Below are 19,593 nucleotides of genomic sequence, written 5' to 3' on the forward strand. Positions count from 1 at the left end.
CTCCTTGGATGTCTAAAAGAAATCTCAAACTTCATGTGTCCCAAACTGAGCCACTGATACCCACTTCATTCTACCTACTTCTCCTCGTCTTCCCCATCTCAGTTGATGACAACTGTCTTCTTCAACTGCTCAGTCCAAAACCTTGGAGTCAACCTTGACTCCTCCCTTTCTCTCACACCCACATCAATTCATCAGCAAATCCCATAGGTTCTTCCTTAAAATCCATCCAGAATTTGTCTTCTTCTCAGCACCTCCACTGATGGCACTTTGGTCCAAGCCCTTATCATCTCTCAGTGCAATAATGTCTTAGATGGTCTTCCTGCTTCTGCCATTTGCTCCCCTACTCTCTAATCTCAACATAGCAGCCAGAGTGATCCAGTTAAAACACAAGCAGATTGTGTCACTTCTCTGCTCAAAACTCTCCAAGGGCTTCCATCTCACTCAGAGTAAAAGCCAAAGTCCCTACAATGCCCTCCAAGACCCTACGTGAACCTCTCCCTCTACCCCCATTACCTCTCTGATCTCATTTTCCATCACACTCCACCTCACCCACTCTGTTCCAGCCACACTGGCCCCTTGCTGTCCCTCCAACAAGCCAGGCACACCCTACCTCAGAACCTCTGCATATGTTGTTCTCTCTGCCCCAAATGCTGGTCCCCCAGATAGCTGGCCAGCTCTCTCCCCCACCTCCTTCTGTCTTTATACAAATGCTAACTTATCTGAGAAACCATTCCTCACCATCTGTCTATTGGCAGCCCCCTCCCACCATGCTCCCCAGCCTCCTTCCCTGCTTTATCTTTTCCCTTAGCCCTTATCACCATCTGATCCACTCTATGTTTTAATTCTCTCTCTCCCCACGTAGAATGTAAGCTCCACGAGGCACACATTTTTTTCCATATCATTCATTAGTGTACCCTCAGCCCCCACAAGAGTTTTGTCACACAGTAGGTGCTCAGTAGACATTTGTTGTTTCAATGAAGGAAGTTTTGGGACAGAAGCAGATGCCACTCCTGTTCCGTGTCACCCTCCATGGCCAGGACACAATGGGCATTCAGTTGTTCTTGTGGGAAAGGAGGGGACTTACAAAAGCATCTGTCCCAAACCTCCCACCATTTTCAGAGGGACTGGGACAGTGGTACTCAGAAGTGATCAGAGTCCGGCCTGGCAGCCCAGTCACATCTGGGAGGCTGAAGCTGCCAATGGACAACTAGTTTCTTGCTTCCATGTCACGAGTGCAACCATGGTGAAACCAGGAGGGAACACTCTTTCCTGCCCCTTGGGGTGGGGAAAGAATTCTTCCTATGAGTGAGGTTCAAATCTGAACTCCTGGGATGTTCCTTTTTGATTTGGTTCTAGCAATGACGGCTTTTATTTTCTCAGGAGTTGTGTTCCTCAGATCATGCCAAAGCCCAGGAACAGTGAGGGCATTAGGACCAAGAACAAGACTCGTGCTTGGCTCTGGGTTGTGTCTGGCAGAGGGCTCTCCGCTGAGCCTGAGTGAGGAGCTCTGTGTGAAAGGAAACCAGACACTGCCTGCCGCCTTCACATCTGTTGATCTGGCCCAACTGGAAGCGTCCAAAAGGGGACGGCTGTCAGCTCTGCTGGACTAAGGACCCATCAGCTCACCCAAGACATCTCTTAGCAACCTGAGCACTCATGCGAGGGGGGCCAACAAAACACGTGGGACTAAACACCTGAGCAGAATGGAATAACTATTTCCCCCGAGAAGAAAAAAGGGGGCGCAAGGGGGCAAACTTTTCCATTCGAAGTCCCTGTGAATGGGCTTTCAGAGGCAATTAGACAAGTCCACCCAGTGCAAACCTGGGGAGGAACCTGGGTCCTGTGGCTTTCTGATAGCAAGTGGAAGTGCATCTTGCACACGCTGTTTGCAAATGTGAGATGGAAAGAAAGAAACAGGTTAAGTGAGAGGCAAAGAGCTCCCAGGTGGAACCAGGAACTCGGGTTCTGCCGCAGCTTGAAGGCACCTGGAGCAGGACAAGAAGCCAAGTTGAACAACATGACCTGTTGCATCTGGCAAGTTCCAGCAACATGCTCTTAAGGAAGCGATGCCGGCATGGACTTTGCAGAGGGCAGCTCCTGCTCCTTCTCCTGATGCTGGGATCTGTGCTGCTGATGGTGGCCGTGCTGCACCCTCCCCCGCAGGCCCTGCACCAGGCAGGCACAGCCCAGGCCGGTGGGCACAGCCCTGAGCCTGGGGACCGCCTGGACTTGGGGGAATCCCAGGAATGGGTGCTGGAGGCCGAGGATGACGGCCAAGAGTACGGCCTCCTGGAGGGCCTGCCCCCCTTGATCTCACTGCGGGAGGATCAGCTCCTGGTGGCTGTGTCCTCACCCAGGGTCAGAAGGAACCAGAGCCAGGGCAGGAGAGGTGGGCGCTACAGGCTCATAAAGCAGCCGAGCAAGAGACAGGACGAGGAGGCCCCAGAGAGGGACTGGGGGGCCGAGGAGGAGGATGGGGAGGTCTCTGAAGAAGAAGAGCTTACCCCGCTCAGCCTGGATCCCCAAGGCCTCACAGGGGCACTCAGTGCCCGCATGCCCCTGCGGAGGGCCCTGCCCGAAGTACGGCACCCGCTGTAAGTAAGGCCCTTGCTTTCCCTTCCCCCGCTACTGGGGGGCAATCGGGTGGCAGCCAACTCAGGGATGCAAACTCTCTGCACTCTGCCTCCACTGTCCTTAGAGCGGTGATTCTCAGTGTGTGGTCCCTGGACCAGGGGCAGCAGCAACATCACCTGGGAACTGGTTAGAAATGCAGATTCTTGGGCCCCACCCATGATCTGCTAAATCAGAAACCATGGCTGGGGCCCAGTGGTCTGCATTTAACAAGTCCTCTGGGGGAGAACCACTGACCCTGAGAACAGAAAATGAGGAACCCTGGCTTGTTCATTCTCTTCCCTGTCCTGGGTTCTGGCCCTTCTGTCTCTGGGTTACCTGGTCCAATAGCTTCATCTACAAGGCAAAAGGAGAGTTAGAACAGATGTTCTGTAAGGCAGTTCCAGCACCTCCAAGTCTTAACACTCTGACTCTGGTACATTTTGACATTATGATTGTTGCTGGTGTTTGCTTTTATCTTGGATCAAAATAACAATCGCAGCTAATGTTTATGTGGCTCTTGCCACATACCAGGCTTTAATCCAAGAGTTTGTCCTGTATTTACTCACAGCATCCTTACAACTCATACTATTTTCATCATGTCTATTTTACACTATGGAAATAAGGCACAGAGAGGCCAAGTAACTTTCCCACAGTCACACAGCTAGTAAGTGCAAAGCAGGGATTTGAACCCACCCAGTCCAGCTCCAGTTATAATAATAAATATATAGTCCAGCCCTAGTCTGCCTTAACCATCTCTCTATGCCACCTTCCAGGACAAGCTGGTTTTTTTTAGATTAAGGGAATAGTGCCAGTGCCCAGGAGGTAGAATACTGTGCTGACTGCAGCCTAACCCAGCAAGGTGGCCCCAACCCAAGGAGGGAAGCTGAGGGTGTGGAGGCATACAGCAGAGCTACGTCCAGGGAGGTTGTTGGCACTTTCTATACTCTCCCAAACCCTACACCACCACCACCTTGGCTGGCCGCAAGGAGGTGGGCCTGGATACCAGCCAGGAGATAACAGGGGGCAATGCCTCACTCCCTCACCTTATCAGGACCCCGCTATTTGGACTTCAGGTCTTAGTTTAAAGAGCTCTTTTTCAGGAAGTTCTAGGTCCATCTCCCCTCCCCCAAGCAGCCTGCCACCCACCCCAGTTAGTTGGCCCAATCTAGGTCCTTTGCCTGTAACCTGTTATCCTTCCCAGAGCCCAGACATGCTCCTGGGAAGCAAACCCTCTCTAACCCCTTAGGTGAAACGTCTACACTCCTCAGGTCAGAGTCCTTGGCAGGGCCATGGTGATGCTAGGGTGAGTGAGGCATGCCTGGAGTGCAAAATTTAAGGAAATGCTCACTCTCAGGGTTGGGCAAATGCAGGGTCAACCCCTGAGACTGAGTGCCTCCTTAAATCTTGTGCTGTAAGCTCCTCACTCACCTTGCCTGCCACTGGGACTTCAGGTCTTAGTTTAGTGATCTCTTTTCAGGAAACTCCCAGGTCCACTCCGCCTCCCCCAAGCAGCAGGCCAGGACCTCAGTCTGATGCTCTCTTTTCACCCCGGAGTTTTGATTGGTAGCCCTTGTTACAGCTGAAGCTAGTAGTCTTTGACGTATTTATTTTGTCAGTGTCTGCTTCTCCTGGCATGCTGTGGGCTCTGTGGAAGGTCTGGGCTCAGTCTGTTTTGTACACCCCAATGCCCAGCAGACAGCAAAGAAATGGTTGCTGAATAACGAATGGATATATAGCTTTCAAGAGTCTTTTGCTATATTTTCTCATTAGCCTAGAGCAAGAATGAGTGTCCCCATTTTGCCAATAAGAAACATTGCCTTGAATGAGAGGGTCTCTGGATGCCAAACGTGTGTGTGTGTGTGTGTGTGACTGTGTGTCTGCATTGTGCAAATGTGTTGTACACATACATATTTGTGGGTACATTGTGTATGTGTGTGCATGTGTGTGTTGTGTGTGCACTGTGTTGTGTGTATAGAACTGTGCTGTGCACTGCATGTGTGTTGTGTATATAGTACGTGTGTGGTGCACATGTGTGGTACCTATCTGATGTGTGTATGGTGCATATGTGGTGTGGTATGCACATGTGTGAGTTGTGTGCTGTGCATATGTGTGTTTTGTGCATGTGTGTACGTTGTACACATGTGTTGATGTGCATATGTGTGTTACACACGTGGTGCACTGTGCATGCATATTATGCATGTGGTCAACATATATGTTGTGATGTAGTGTTTATTGTGCATGTTTGTGTGGTGTGTGCATGTGTGCTGTGTTGTGTGTTGCATGTGTGTGATGTTCGTGCATTTGTATTGTGTGGGTGTGCAATACATGTGTTGTTTATGTATGCCGTAAACGTGCTGTGTGGGTGGCACATGTGTACGTGTGTGTTGTATATTTTGTATGTGGTATGACATGCATGGTTGTGTGATGCCTGTGTGTGTGTGTGTGTGTGATGTGCAGATGTGTCTATGCATGTATGTGCGTGCACCACTTCAGTAGTTGTTTTTTCCAGCCCTACGTCCAGAGTCTCCTCCAGCTAGGGTGGTAACTCCTCCCCATTTGACCAGGACTGTCTCGGTGGCTTTAGCCCTGAAAGTCCTGCTGCGTTGTCTGTGCTGCTGTTGGGAAGCCCCTCAATGCCAAGTAAACCTTTACCCTCGCCCTCAGCTCGCAGCTTTCACTGGACAGCCCCCAGCTTTGTCCAGAGGTGTGTGGCGCCCTCTGCTGGCCGTAGCCTGTCTCTGCGGCCTGTGCCCCCCAGGCATTGGCTGTCTCCCTCATCTGCAGTTGGGACTTCTCCTTCCTGACAACACTCCAGGATACGCAAGGGATTCCCTGAAAAGCAAGGCGCCAGCTCCCACCTCTCTCAAGGTTGATAGGATGCGTCTCCTCCTACCACTTTACAAACTGAATAAAAATACCAAAACCAAACCAAAGCCGTTGCCGTCGAGTCAATTCCGACTCATAGCCACCCTACAGGACAGAGTAGAACTGCCCCATAAAGTTTCCAAGGAGCACCTGGCGGATTCGAACTGCCGACCTTTTGGCTAGCAGCCGTAGCACTTAACCGCTATGCCACCAGGGTTTCCAATCAAAATACAGCACATTAAAAAAAAAAAAAAAAACCTCCATATAGTAAGCATCCACTGTGTGCGGGGCCCTGCACTGCTACTTTCCCACTCAGGGCCTGGAGAACACTAGAACACTCTGGGAGTCTCTGCCTCATGCCGTAGAGTCCTGGGTAATATTACCCGGCCGCACCCAGATATCGGACTCCAGGGCCTTTTGCAGGTCCATCCTCATCTACCAACCCAGACAAGACCTACTGGCCCCAATTTCTACACCAAAACCCCAATCAGTCCTGAACTCTGAGGGTTCCCCTTCTTCCAGACCATAGGCCTTTTCTGACACCTTTAGTGTCATACCTGGAGGTTAATTTCCAAAGGGGGCATGCAATGAAAGTTACCAATAATGTGAAACCAAAAATCAAAAAATCAATCTGAGAGAGATCAAAAGAAAGCTTCCGGAAAGAGAGGTAAAATCGTGGCCAACATTTACTGAGTATTTTCTCTGTACCAGAGACTGTGCTAAATTATTTTCATCCATTTAATATTCAGATCAACCCTATTAAAAACAACAACAACAACAAAACCTGTTGCTGTTGAGTTGATTTCAACTCATAGTGACCCTATAGGACAGAGTAGAACTGCCCCATAGAGTTTCTAAGGAGCGCCTGGTGGATTCGAACTGCCAGCCTTTTGATTAGCAGCCGTAGCTCTTAACCACTATGCTACCAAGGTTTCCATCAACCCTATAAGCTAGGTAATATGATCGTCTTCACTCTATGGATAAGAAAAGGAGGCACAGAAAGATAAAGGCACTGGTCTCAGGTTACCTGATCAGGTGTGTCTAACACCAAAGTCATGCTCTTAACCACCATACTTTCTGCCACTTACCAGACCCGGGCTTTGGGAGAGTTACTTGGGATAGAAGCATTTCGAACGTTTCCGTCAGTAAAGTGGGAGAACTCACACAGGTTGATGAGGAGACATATAGAAGGGTGCTCATCACAGCACTGGTGGTACTAAGGGGTCGGAAGCCATCTGGGTGCCTCTCAGCATAGAACAATGGAGGAGGTGGACATACCCTATGAAATGCTAGATGGTAATTCGAAGCAACAGGCTCAGTGTGCACTCAACGATGAAGGGAGACCTTAAAAATACCATGCTGAGTGAGAAAGCAGGTCACAGGAAGAAGTCTATAGCACAATACCATGGGGGAAATTGTAAAGTCCATTGGCACTAACCAGCAGGCTCTTCACGAGAAGAAATAAAAGAAGTATTACATTCACTGGGATGGTTGTGCTGTGGATGAGGAGATCTTGGGAGAGCGGGTCATGGGAGTGGAGGTGGGGACAAAAGTGAATATTAATATATATTACTATGAATATATAAATTAAATAAAGGGAATAGATACTAATATTAATATATAAATTAAATAAAGACAAGGGCCTGTGATAGACCAAAGATGAAAATACGCCACCAACTGAGGACTAGGATTAATTCAACCCTTCAAAGCAGCTGTCAAAAAAGAGGGCAGGAAGGAGCAAGTCTCGCCCATTTAGCCTGATGTAGCATCCATGGTTTTTAAAGCTCTTCTGTCCCAAGATCTCCTTTGACCATCCGGGCATCCAGTGTAGGGGCAATTGGTTCCCAAGATCAAAGAGGCTCCGTGTGAGAAAGTGCTTGGTAATCTTTACGTGCGGGCAGTAGCTTTCAAACTTGAGCCTACATCAGAACACCTGGACAGTGCTTGCTAACATACAGATTCCCAGCCTCCATCTCTGTAGTTTCTGACTCAGGGACAGCTGGAGGTGGGGCCTGGGAATCTGCATGTCTAACAAATTCCCAGGTGATGCTGGTGCTGCTGATCTGGAGACCACACTTTGAGAAGCACTACTCTAAAGAACACGCTTTGTGTCAAACAGGTTGGCCAGAGCAGTGTTTCTGAAAAGGTGTGTGCAAATCACCTGTGAAGCCTGTTAAAATAGGGTCTGATTCAGCAGGTCAGGGCTGGGGCCCAAGATGTCACTTTTCGAACAAGCTCCCAAGTGATGCTGACACTGCTGAGCCACAGACCACACTTTTGAGCAGCAAGGGGCTAGATTACCAGTTCTCCAAATTTTGTACACATCAGATTCCCCTGGATTGCGTATTAAAAATAGAGATTTTCAGACTCCACCACTGGAGACTCTGATTCCATAGTTGGGGTTGAGCCTAGTAGTCTGAATTTCTAAAAGCCAATGCCAGACAGTTTGGGGAACCACAGGTATAGAAAGCCAGTGGGGGACAGTAGAGTCTGGGAAGGTTCCATGGGGGGCAGGTAGTACTGGAATTGGAAAATAGAGAAGGGGGCAGAGAGGAACGCAATCCCCCTCATGTCCCGGGGTTTTATACTTTAAGTAAATGTCAGCTCAGCGGCAGTTGGCTGTGTGCTGCCTGCTTCTATCAACTTATGATTTGTGTTTATGGTTTGGCCCAGGTTTCCCTCGTTTATATACCCACAACTGGCTGGTCTCCCCATCACAGTAGGCAATTTGGTCCTGACTGACTAACTCATAGGCCCATAGAACAGTGGACCTGGATAAGAGTCCTCCACTAACTCTTACTGTGTGACCTGGTGCAAATCACTCAACTTCTTTGGGCCTTATTTTCCTCAGCTATAAAATGGGGATGATTATAACCCTTCCGCACAGGGCTGTAGATTAAATGAGACAAAACGTGTGATGATTCTTTTCAGTATTAAATTTCATACAGATGTCGGCCTTATCATATTCTTGAGTAAAGGGCCAAGACAGAGTTGGAGAGATGGGGGAAAAATGGAGCAGGCAGCTGTGGACACGACACTGTCCTTTATCTGACTAAACATTTATTTCCTGCCCCTTGGGGCTGCTAACTCATCAGTTCATGAATTTGGATACACATTGGAATTATCTGGAAAGTCTTAATAACTACTGAAGCCCAGGTCCCACTTCTAGAGGTCCCACTTCTAGAGATTCTTATGTAATTGTTCTGGGGTGAGGTCTAGGTGTCTGGAGGTTTTACATCTTCCCAGGTGAATCTAATGTGCAGCCAGGGTTGAGAACCAGGCCTGCAAGGTGCCAGGTTGTTGATCTGCTCTTTAGAGCCAATGGGGAATGGTAGAAAAGAGGTATCTTCTTCTTTGTTCCTTCCTACCTGAAGCTACACAGGGGTAGGGACAGGGACAGGGGAAGGGGCAGAGGCAGGGAGAATCATTTTGGCAGCAGCTTTGTTGTCAAGGAGAAGGTGGTGCTGCAATCCATGCTGGTCCATTCAGTTCCCTGCAGAGCATCCGTCCTACCAGGAAGTAAGTCACCCCAGGATGACCCCCTACCCCTTGTCGGTTCTGATAGCTGGGGCTGCAAAAGAGAGAGAAGACAGCTGATAGGGCGTCAATTAACCCAAGAAGGTGGACACAGCCCTGGGGGACAGAGGGAGGAGAGCACAGGAGCAGGAATAGGTAAGGCCAGAGCTCAGCTCACCCTGGTAAGAAAAAACACCTGGTATGGTCAGTATGAATGGGTTCTGAGCCTTCTTGGCCGAGTCTTGAAAGGAAACCACAAGCTCCAAGCTTCTGGCCCTCAGAGTCCAGTGGAGCCATGGTCAGGGTCAGCACCTACCCCAGATCTCCCCACTGGATCCATCACCCCTCAATGAGGTCATGGCATAGACTGAACTGAGTATAATACTTTGGGATCGAATGTGCTCACAGTAACCAGTGTGGCAGAGTCTTGCTTTGTGCTTTGGTATAAACCCAGACTGGCCTTGAGGGTTCAAATGGAGATGGTCAACCTGCAAATTTTCTTTTTTAATTACTAAGGAAATCTGCTATTATTTACCCCAGTGCCACTCAAAGTGTGGTTCTCAGACCAGCAGCATCAGAAATGCAGAATCTCAGACCCTGCTCAGACTACTAAATAAAAATCTCTGTTTAAACAAGATCTCCTAGGTGATGTATATTCATGTTAAAGTCTGGGAAATGCTGGTGAAGCCCATGGTTCACAATTCTGGCTGCACATTTGAATCCACTGGAGAGTTTTATAAGTCATCATGTGGAGTTCCTGCCCCACCAATGAGATAAAATTCTCTGGGAATCGCTCTCCAAGTGATTCTACTGTGCAACCAGGTTAAGAAGCATGGATTTAGGCCCTTTTAAGAGTACTTCCCCACCTGTCTGTCAGTTTGACTTACTGTGATGGCTTGATATTTTGCTGTGATATTGGAAGCAATGCCACCGGTATTTCAAATGCCAGCAGGGTCAACCATGGTGGACAGGTTTCAGTGGAGCTTCCAGACTCAGACAGACTAGGAAGAAGGACATGGTGGTCTACTGCTGAGAACATTGTGAACCTTATGAACAGCAGCAGAACATTGTCTGATCTAGTGCTGGAAGATGAGCCCCTGAAGTTGGAAAAAAAAAAAAAAGAAGTTGGAAGGCACTCAAAATACGACTGGCGAAGAGCTTCTTCCTCAAAGTAGAGTTGATCTTAGTGATGTGGATGGAGTCAAATTTCAGGACCTCATTTGCTGATGTGGCACAAATTAAAATGAGAAGAAAGAGCTGCAAGCATTCATTAATAATAGGAACGTGGAATATATGACGTATGAATCTAGGAAAATTGGAAATCACCAAATATGAAATAGAATGCATAAACATTAATATCCTAGGCAGTAGTGAATTGAAACGGACTGGTATTGGCCATTTTGAATCCGACAATCATATGGTATACTATGACAAATTGAAGAGAAATGGTGTTGCATTCATTGTCAAAAAGAACATTTCAAGATCTACCCTGAAGTACAACGCTGTCACTGATAGGATAACATTCATACACCTACAAGGAAGACCAGTTAATAGGATTACTATTCAAATTTACACACTAACCACTAAGGCCAGAGTTGAAGAAATTGAAGATTTTTACCAACTTCTGCAGTCTGAAATTAATCAAACATATAATCCGGCTGCATTGATAATTACTAGCAATTGGAATGCACAAGTTGAAAACAAAGAAGGAAGATCAGTAGTTGGTAGAATTTTGCAACACCAACGACTTCTTCTGGCAGTTACATTTTTCAACAACATGAACAGTGACTATACATGTGGATCTCACCAGATGGAATATGCAGGAATCAAATTGACTACATCTGTTGAAAAAGATGATGGAAAAGCTCAATATCATCAGTCAGAACAAGGTCAGGAGTTGACTGTGGGACTGACCATCAATTGTTCATAAGCAAGTTCAAGCTGAAGCTGAAGAAAATTAGAAAAAAATCTATGAAAGCCAAAGTATGGCCATTAGTATAATTCCACCTAAATTTAGAGACCATCTCAAGAATAGATTTCACTCATTGAATACTAATGACTGAAGACCAGATGACTTGTGGGATGACATCAAGGACATCATACATGAAGAAAGCAAGAGGTCATTAAAAAGACAGGAAAGAAAGCAAAGACCAAAATAGATATCAGAAAAGACTCTGAAACTTGCTCTTGAAGGTAGAGTAGCTAAAGTGAAAGGAAGAAATGAAGAAGTAAAAGAGCTGAACACAAGATTTCAAAGGGCAGCTCAAGAAGACAAAGTAAATTATTATGATGAAATGTGCAAAGACCTAAAGTTAGAAAACCAAAAGGGAAGAACATGCTCAGCATTTCTTAAGCTGAAAGAACTGAAAAGAAAATTCAAGCTGCAAGTTTCAATATTGAAGGGTTCTGCAGGGAAAATACTAAACAATGGAGAAAGCATCAAAAGAAGATGGAAGGAATACACAGAGTCACTGTACCAAAAAGAATTGCTTGGCGTTCAACCATTTCAGGAGGTAGCATATGATAAGAACTGATGGTACTGATGGAAGAAGCCCAAGCTGCCCTCTGAAGACACTGGCAAAAAACAAGGCTCCAAGAATTTACAGAATACCAACTGAGTTGTTTCAACAAAAGGATGCAACGCTGAAAGAGTTCACTCGTCTATGCCAAGAAATTTCGAAGACAGCTACCTGGCCAACCAACTGGAAGAGATCCGTATGTGTGCCCCTTTCAAAGAAAGGTGATCCAACAGAATGCAGAAATTATTGAATAATATCATTAATATCACACGCAAGTAAAATTTTGCTGAAGATAATTCAAAAATGGTTGCAGCAGTACATTGACAGGGAACTACCAGAAATTCTAGCTGGATTCAGAAGAGGACATGGAACCAGGGATATCACTGCTGATGTCAGATGGATCTTGGCTAAAAGCAGAGAATACCAGAAAGATGTTTACCTGTGTTTTATTGACTATGCAAAAGCATTCGACTGGGTGGATCATAACAAACTATGGATAACATTGCAAAGAATGGGAATTCCAGAACACTTAATTGTGCTCATGTGGAACCTGTACATAGACCAAGAGGCAGTCATTCGGAAAGCCTGTGGAAGCCTGTGGAGCAGTTCTACCTGATCCTATAGAGTCTCTATGAGTCAGAATCAACTTGACGACAGCGGGTTTGGTTTTTAGGAGTCCCTGAGTGGTGCATGTGGTTAGCTTGCTCAGCTGAGATAGGAGGTTAAAATTCACCAAGAGGCACCTTGGAAGAAAAGCCTGGCAATCTACTTCTGGAAAATGAGCCATTGAAAACCCTATGGAGCACAGTTCTACTCTCACACACATGGGATCACCTTGCCGTGAGTTGGAATTGACTTCACAGCAACCGAATTTTATGTAAAAAGGAACAGAGATGCTCGTTTTACACCAGGTGGTGGAGTTAATACAAATTCACACAGGAAATAAGGAACAAGGAACTGTCCAGCCAAGATTCAAGGAGGAGAAGGAGGACAGGAAGGAAATTCATGATCCATAGTTCTGCCAGGGCCAGGACCCTCTTGACAGTCTTCAGCGGTAGATGTCCTGCTCAAGCATTCCACCCTTATGACAATTTACCTACTATAACCCTGCTACTGACGGATGGCCAACAGCCGTCTACTCAAACTGTGATCCAGGAACCAGTAGCAGCCCATCCCTTTGGAGCTTGTTAGTAATGCAGAATCTCAGGCCCAACCCCAAACCTACTGAGTCAGTATCTGCATTTTGACAAGCTTACCTGGAGATTCAGGTGTACATTAACATCTGAGAAGCTTTGGGCTACCTCTTGGCTTCTGCTCCCTCGTCTTTGCCTTACTGCCCATTTGTTCTCTGACCTGCTATCAGCTGCTGATCTTCTCTGCGTGTCTGAAGATCAAACAGCTTAAGACAGAACACCTACAAGGTTCTACTGGCCACTATCCAGACAGGACTATTGTGCCTCTGGCCAGTCCTCAGACTGGTGACTCCCAGTCAGTGCCCTTTTCTGGTCCAGGCCTAGGAGGCCAGGATCATGTGGCTCAGAACAAAGCCAAGGATGCTTGGAGCCCTTCAGAAAGGGGCTGTGGGACTTCAGAGAGTTCCCACAAAGAGAAGGACCTGCGTGCACCTTGCTCCACCTGTTTCCACAATGACAGCACCAGTCTCGACTACAGAATCCAGTCCTTTGCACACTTCTCTATTATTCCAGAATTTCCTTTGTCCACTCCTCGCCCAAGTCTGCGATATAGCCCTAGTATTCCCAGGCCTGCCCAAGAAGTTGGTGTTCTCAAGATGAGACCTACCAATTGGAAGCAAGCTGGGCTGAACATTGAAATAGTTTCATAATATAGACAATCTGTTCCATGGTTGTTATTGTTGTGTGCCATCGAGTCAATTCCATCTCACAGGGACCCTACATAACAGAGCAGAACTGCCCCATAGGGTTTCCTAGGCTGTAATATTTATGGGAACGGTTTGCCAGGTCTTTTCTCCCACAGAGCATCTGGTGGGTTTGAACCACCAACCATGGTTGTTACTCTCCTGTTTATATTGACATCCAGCCTATACACACCTTGTAGGCAAGAACAATGTCTTTCTTTATTCATTTAAGAAATACGTATTTAGCGATTACTCTAGGCAAAAGGGGAAATGCTGGTGGTGTAGTGGTTAAGTGTTATGGCAGCTAACCAAAGGGTTGGCAGTTTGAATCCATCAGGTGCTCCTTGGAAACCCTATGGGGCAGTTCTACTCTGTCCTGTAGGGTTGCTATGAGTCAGAATCGACTTTATGGCAACAGGTTTGATTTTGGTTTTATAGGCAAGAGCCCCAGTGGTGCAGTGGTTAAAGTACTTGGCTGCTAACCAAAAGGTAGCAGTTTGAATCCCACCAGCCTCTCGAAGGGAGAAAGATGTGGCAGTCTGCTTCGGTAAAGATTTACAGCCTTGGAAACCCTATGGGGCAGTTCTACTCTATGCTATAGGGTCGCTATGAGTTGGAATCAAATTGACGGCAATGGGTTTGGTTTTTTTTTTGGTTACAGGCAAGAAAAGGTCTCTGGGTGGTGCAAATGGTTTGCGCTTGGCTGCTAACAGAGAAGTTAGTTGTTCAAACCCACCCAGCAGCACTGCGGAAGAAAGGCCTGGTGAATCTGGAACAACATTACAGCCAAGAAAACCCTATGGAACACAGTTCTACTCTAAAACATGGGGCCATCATGAGTCAGAATCAACTCAAAGGCAATGGGTTTGTTTTTTTGGTATAGGCAAGAAGATGAGCAAGATCCAGTCCCAACCCCAAGGAGCTTGGGGTGCAATGGGGGTTGCAGACAAGCAACCAGGCCTTTACATGGATGGCTTCAGTGCTGAGATAATGGAAATTTCGCTGAGTGGAGAGCCTCTGCTGATTTGGTAGAGAATAGGGGTTAGAAAGCCCCAAAACAGCTTTAGAAAACCCAGCAGAAAATTTTCTACTCTGGCCAGGCCAGGAGAGGGTGGGGAGAATGTTCCTGCCACAACCAGGCCATCTGGTGCAATGCTGTGACTTACTCTCTTTTGGGCTGTCATCCGAATGCATTTTCCAAGCTCATAGGGGATCCTGGAGCTTCATGAAGAGAGGAGGTGCGTCTGCGTGCAAACCAAGACCCAGACTCCACTGACCTCAGAGTGTGAAGATACAAAGCTAACATTTATTGATCAGCTCTCATGGCATGGCCAGGATTACCCCTTTTTATCTGGCAACAGTCCCAGGTTAGAGGAAGATACCAGCACCAACCCACTCCACCCATGCTCTGTGTTGGCTGTTTGTTGTTAGTTGTCATTGAGTAGGCTTCGACTCATAGTGACCACACTTGTGCAAAGTAGAACTTCTCCATAGGATCTTCAAGGCTGTGACCTTTCAGAAGCAGGTCGCCAAGCCTGTCTTCTGAGGCACCTCTGGGTGGGTTTGAACTACCAACCTTCCCGCTAGTAGTCACGTGCTTAACTGTTTGCACCACCTAGGGACTCCTGTAGGCTGATTAGGGGATATAAACATCAGAGCCAGGATTCAAGCCCAGCTGATCTGACTCCATAGACCCTGGTCTCTCCTGTCACTCAGTAGATGGACAATGAGGTCGGGGGGTGGCTTCTGGGTGTGTGTATAATGCTATCCAACCCTATGAACACAGTGAGATAGTAAAGCATTCACCATGTATTTGTGTTAGGGGGTATACTTTAGGGATAAATGACAAAGACAGTAGCCCCGTTATTCAAATAACAAAAACATCCATTTTTTCACAGATCCTCTCCATGGGTGCCTAGTCACATTTGGGCACTGCTTTACAATTTCCAAAAGCCTTTTCTGTGCCCTACCTCATTGATGACCTCAGCAATGCTGTGACATAGGTTAAAAAACAAAAAACAGTATTGTGTCAATTCCTACTCATGGCGACCCCATATGTTTCAGAATAGAACTGTGCTCTACAGGGTCTTCAACGGTTGTGATCTTTCATAAATAGATTGCAAAGTCTTTCTTCCAAGGCACCTCTGGGTGGATTCGAACTGCCAACTTTTGGGTTAGCAGCCAAGCACATCAACCATTTGTGCCATCAAGGGACTCCATGGCATAGGTAGCACAGGAAAAATTTATATCCCCATTCTAAAAAAAAGAATCTAATTTCAGAGAGTTTTAGTGATTTGCCCAAGGTCCCTTGCTTGACCACTTATATTTCACTCATACCCAGCTCTTCAATCTGTAGATGCTTGGGGTGAGCATCTCTGGCTATCAGAGAAAGCCCTTGGGCAAATGGAATTTAGGCTGTCTGGTATTACAACGACATGGCCCAAGGGGGTATGGGCACCACAGACTCTATTTCAAGGATCTTACCTATTTAATTCATCTTTGAGCCCTGACACATAGTAAAAAAAAAAAAAAAAAAAAAAAATTTGTGTTAAATGACTGGATGGAAAGAGGAAAGGTCAAGGTCAAAGAGAAAATTAGAATGAAGATACGCATTTGGCAAATCCTAAACAACTAAATATCTTATTTTTTTATGAGCTTCCCGGCAGCCAAACTGAAAACGGAAGCACAATAGATACCAAGATTCTTATTGTTCATGAGGAGGAAGCACACCAGTTCTTTAGACTAAAAGTAGCTTTTTGTGGCATTTATATCTGAAATGAATTTCACTCCAAAGCTTTCATGGAAGAGATAGCAAGTGAAAGAGAGGACAGCACTTCAGCATATTCTTTCAGTAAATATAAAGTAAGTTTCATAAAACTGGTTCTTTTACTGTCTTCTGATGAAAGTTGAGAGTATGACACCAAGCATGACTCTACAGAAGCAAGTTTCTAAGGCAGCCAAGATAGTGGGGTCCAAGTAAGTTGCTTTCCGAAGGCATTAATAAATCAGTGTAGACAGTCCACAGCATGTGATGAAATCAATGGATTACATGTTCTTCAAATGACCCTCCGTAACTGTCACTTTGACCCATAAAAAGAATGAAGTACTCATATATGCTACTACAAGGATAAACCTTGAAAACATTATGCTGAGTGAAAGAAGCCAGTCACAAAAGGTTACACATGTTGTATGATTCTATTTTTATGAAGTGTCCAGAAAAGGCAAATCCATAGAGAAACCTGGGCCCATAGACGTAGACAGGGCACCTTCCATTTACCAGTCCCCACCCACCTCTGTGTTGCCCATCTCCAAGATGAACGATGACCATGGGCCCCCATAAGCTCAAGTACATATTTGGTATCCCTCCTTCCCCTGGTGTCTGGGAGCTCCATGACTGCACTGTCCTCAGGGCTCTCCTCCCAGTCACCCTGCCCACCAGAAACGCAATCATAAATCCTTGGCTCCTCTTGAAAGCTCCTCACAGGCGCTGAGACACCAGGCCTTGCCAAACTTCTGTTTATGATATCTAGCCCTGCATCACAGAGGGCTGTGGAGGGTGTTGGGTCTGCTCACAAACCGCAGCCAGTTCATTCCGAGCCCACGTTGGTCCTCTCTTAAAACAGCAGATTATTTCCACGGTTATTTTCAGTGCTTGTCTCCTGGCAGTTCTGCAGTTGCCTGGAGAGGTGCCTTGAAGCTGTCTGTTTATGTCTTAAAGTCTGTGTGAGCCTCTTTCTCCGGGAGAGGGTGAAGGGTCCTTTCTGAGCTGATGCCAGAAGACCCACCCCACAGCTTAGGGAAGCAGCTCATCTGGCCTTTCAATAGTTTTCAAGAACCTACTTGGTCCTCAAAAGCCCTCAGCAGCTTTTTAAGTTTATCCCACTCATACATTGTCACCAGTTCGCCATCCTGGTTCACTGTGAACAGAGAGCACAGTCATATCTGTCCATAAAAAAAAAAAAATTTTTTTTTTTTTTTTGTCCATATAACCCCGAAAATTTTGGAGTGAGGCAGCTCCAGGGAGAGGAGGAAGAGTCTCTTTGAAATGCCTGCTCCCTGGTCTTCCCTCCTCCCTCCCCTTCTGCCTCAGTGCGGCCCCAAAGAATCAAGAGCACAAAGAATTTCAAGGCTGGAAGAGCCTGAGAAATACATCTTCTGATGCCACCCCTCATGTTTTAAGTAATAATAACAGTAGCCAGCACTTACTCCAAGTACTTTAGTCTTCATTTTGAAAGGTGAGCTTTTGTTACCATCCTCACCTTATAGGCAAGGAAATCAAGGCAACGCGAAGCTAAGCGACCCGCCCAGGGTCATTCATACAGGTAGGAAGTGATGGCACTCCAGTGTCCAAGCTGCTTCAGAATGTTCCCTGAGGGCCAAGAGAAGAAGCCGGTTACCCAGGATCACCAGCTGATTTTCCTCATTTTTGGCATTAGTGGTTGATGTATAAATTTGAATAATAGTCATATTAACTGGTCTTCCTTGTAGGCATATGGTTTACTGTCATCTACAGCGTTGTACTTCAGGATAGATCTTGAAATGTTCTTTTCAACAATGAATGTGACACTGTTCCTCTTTAATTCGTCGTTCCTGGCATAGTAGATCATGTGATTGTCCAGTTCAAAATGGCCAATACCAGTCCATTTCAGCTCACTAATGCCTAGGATATCAATCTTCAAGTGTTCCATTTCATTATTGACTATTCTCAAATTTTTCTAGATTCGTAATTTGTACATTCCATATTGCGAATGTCTGCAGCAGTTTCTTCACATTTTAAGTTGTGCCACATCAGGAAATGCAGGTCCCAAAAGCTTGACTCCGTCCATGTCATTAAGGTCAACTCTACTTTGAGGAGGCAGCTCTTCCCCAATTGCATTTTGAGTGCCTTCCAACCTGAGGGACTCATCTTCCAGCACTATGTCACACAGTGTTCTGCTGCTATTTGTAAGGTTTTCGCTGGTCACTTTTTTTCAGAACTAGACTGCCAGGTCCTTCTTCCTAGTCTGTCTTAGTCTGGAAGCTCAGCTGAAACCTGTCCACCATGAGTAACCCTGCCGTATTTGAAATACCAGTGGCAGAGCTCCCAGCATCACAGCAATATGCAAGCCACCACAGTACAACAAACTGACTAATGCCAAAGATGAAGAAATTGAAGATTTTTACCAACTTCTGCAGTCTGAAGTTGATTAAACATGATCAAACAATGTTCCGCTACTATTCGTAAGGTTTTCATGGGCCAATTTTTTCAGAAGTAGATTCCCAGGTCCTTCTTCCTAGTCTGTCTTAGTCTGGAAGCTAATCAATATGCATTGACAAATACTGGTGATAGAAATACAAAAGTTGGAAACAAACAAGGATCAGTAGTTGGAAAATATGGTCTTGGTAATACAAACAACACCAGAGATCCCATGATAGAATATTGCAAGACCAATGACCTATTCATTGGAAATATCTTTTTTCAACAACATAAATAGTAACTATATATGTAGATCTTGCCAAATGGAATACACAGGAATCAAATTGACTACATCCATGGAAAGAGACGATGGAGAAGTTCAATATCATCAGTCAGAACAAGGCCAGGGACCAACTGCAGAACAGATCATCAATTGCTCATATACAAGTTCAAGTTGAAGCTGAAGAAAATTTTAAAAAGTTCAGGAGAGCCAAAATACAACCTTGAGTATATCCTACCTGCATTTACAGACCATCTCAAGAACAGATTTGATGCACTGAACATTAAAGGGCGAAGACCAGACAAGTTGTGGAATGATATCAAAGACATCATATATGAAGACAGCAAGAAGTCATTAAAAAGACAGGAAAGAAAGAAAAGACCAAAATGGATGTCAGAAGAGACTCTGAAACTTGCTCTTGAATGTAGAGTAAAATGGAAGAAACGAAGAAGTGAAAGAGCCAAACTGAAGATTTCAAAAGGCAGCTCGAGAAGGCAGCGTGAAGTGTTATAATGAAATGTGCAGGGGCCTGGAATTAGAACACCAAAAGGGAAGAACACGCTCAGCATTTCTCAAGCTGAAAGAACTGAAGAAAAAATTCAAGCCTAGAGTTGCAATATTGAGGGATTCTATGGGCAAAATATTGAACAATGCAGGAAGCATTAACAGAAGATGGAAGAAATACAGGTCAACCTTCCACCATTTCAGGAGGTAGCATATGATCAAGAACTGATGGTATTGAAGGAGG

At 45.9% G+C, this 19,593-nt stretch overlaps 1 protein-coding gene across 1 annotated transcript in view; it reads left to right on the forward strand.

Annotated features, from left to right (window-relative positions):
• The first annotated feature begins 2,049 nt into the window (after positions 1-2,049).
• The window catches only part of GALNT15 (polypeptide N-acetylgalactosaminyltransferase 15), a 53,802-nt gene continuing 36,258 nt past the window's right edge, over positions 2,050-19,593 (forward strand). The window contains exon 1 of the mRNA XM_003415742.4: positions 2,050-2,594. Coding sequence (XP_003415790.1) covers positions 2,050-2,594 — 545 coding nt within the window. The remainder of the gene's footprint in view (positions 2,595-19,593) is intronic.

Source organism: Loxodonta africana, chromosome 27, assembly GCF_030014295.1.
Source record: "Loxodonta africana isolate mLoxAfr1 chromosome 27, mLoxAfr1.hap2, whole genome shotgun sequence".
Lineage (NCBI taxonomy): Eukaryota > Metazoa > Chordata > Mammalia > Proboscidea > Elephantidae > Loxodonta > Loxodonta africana.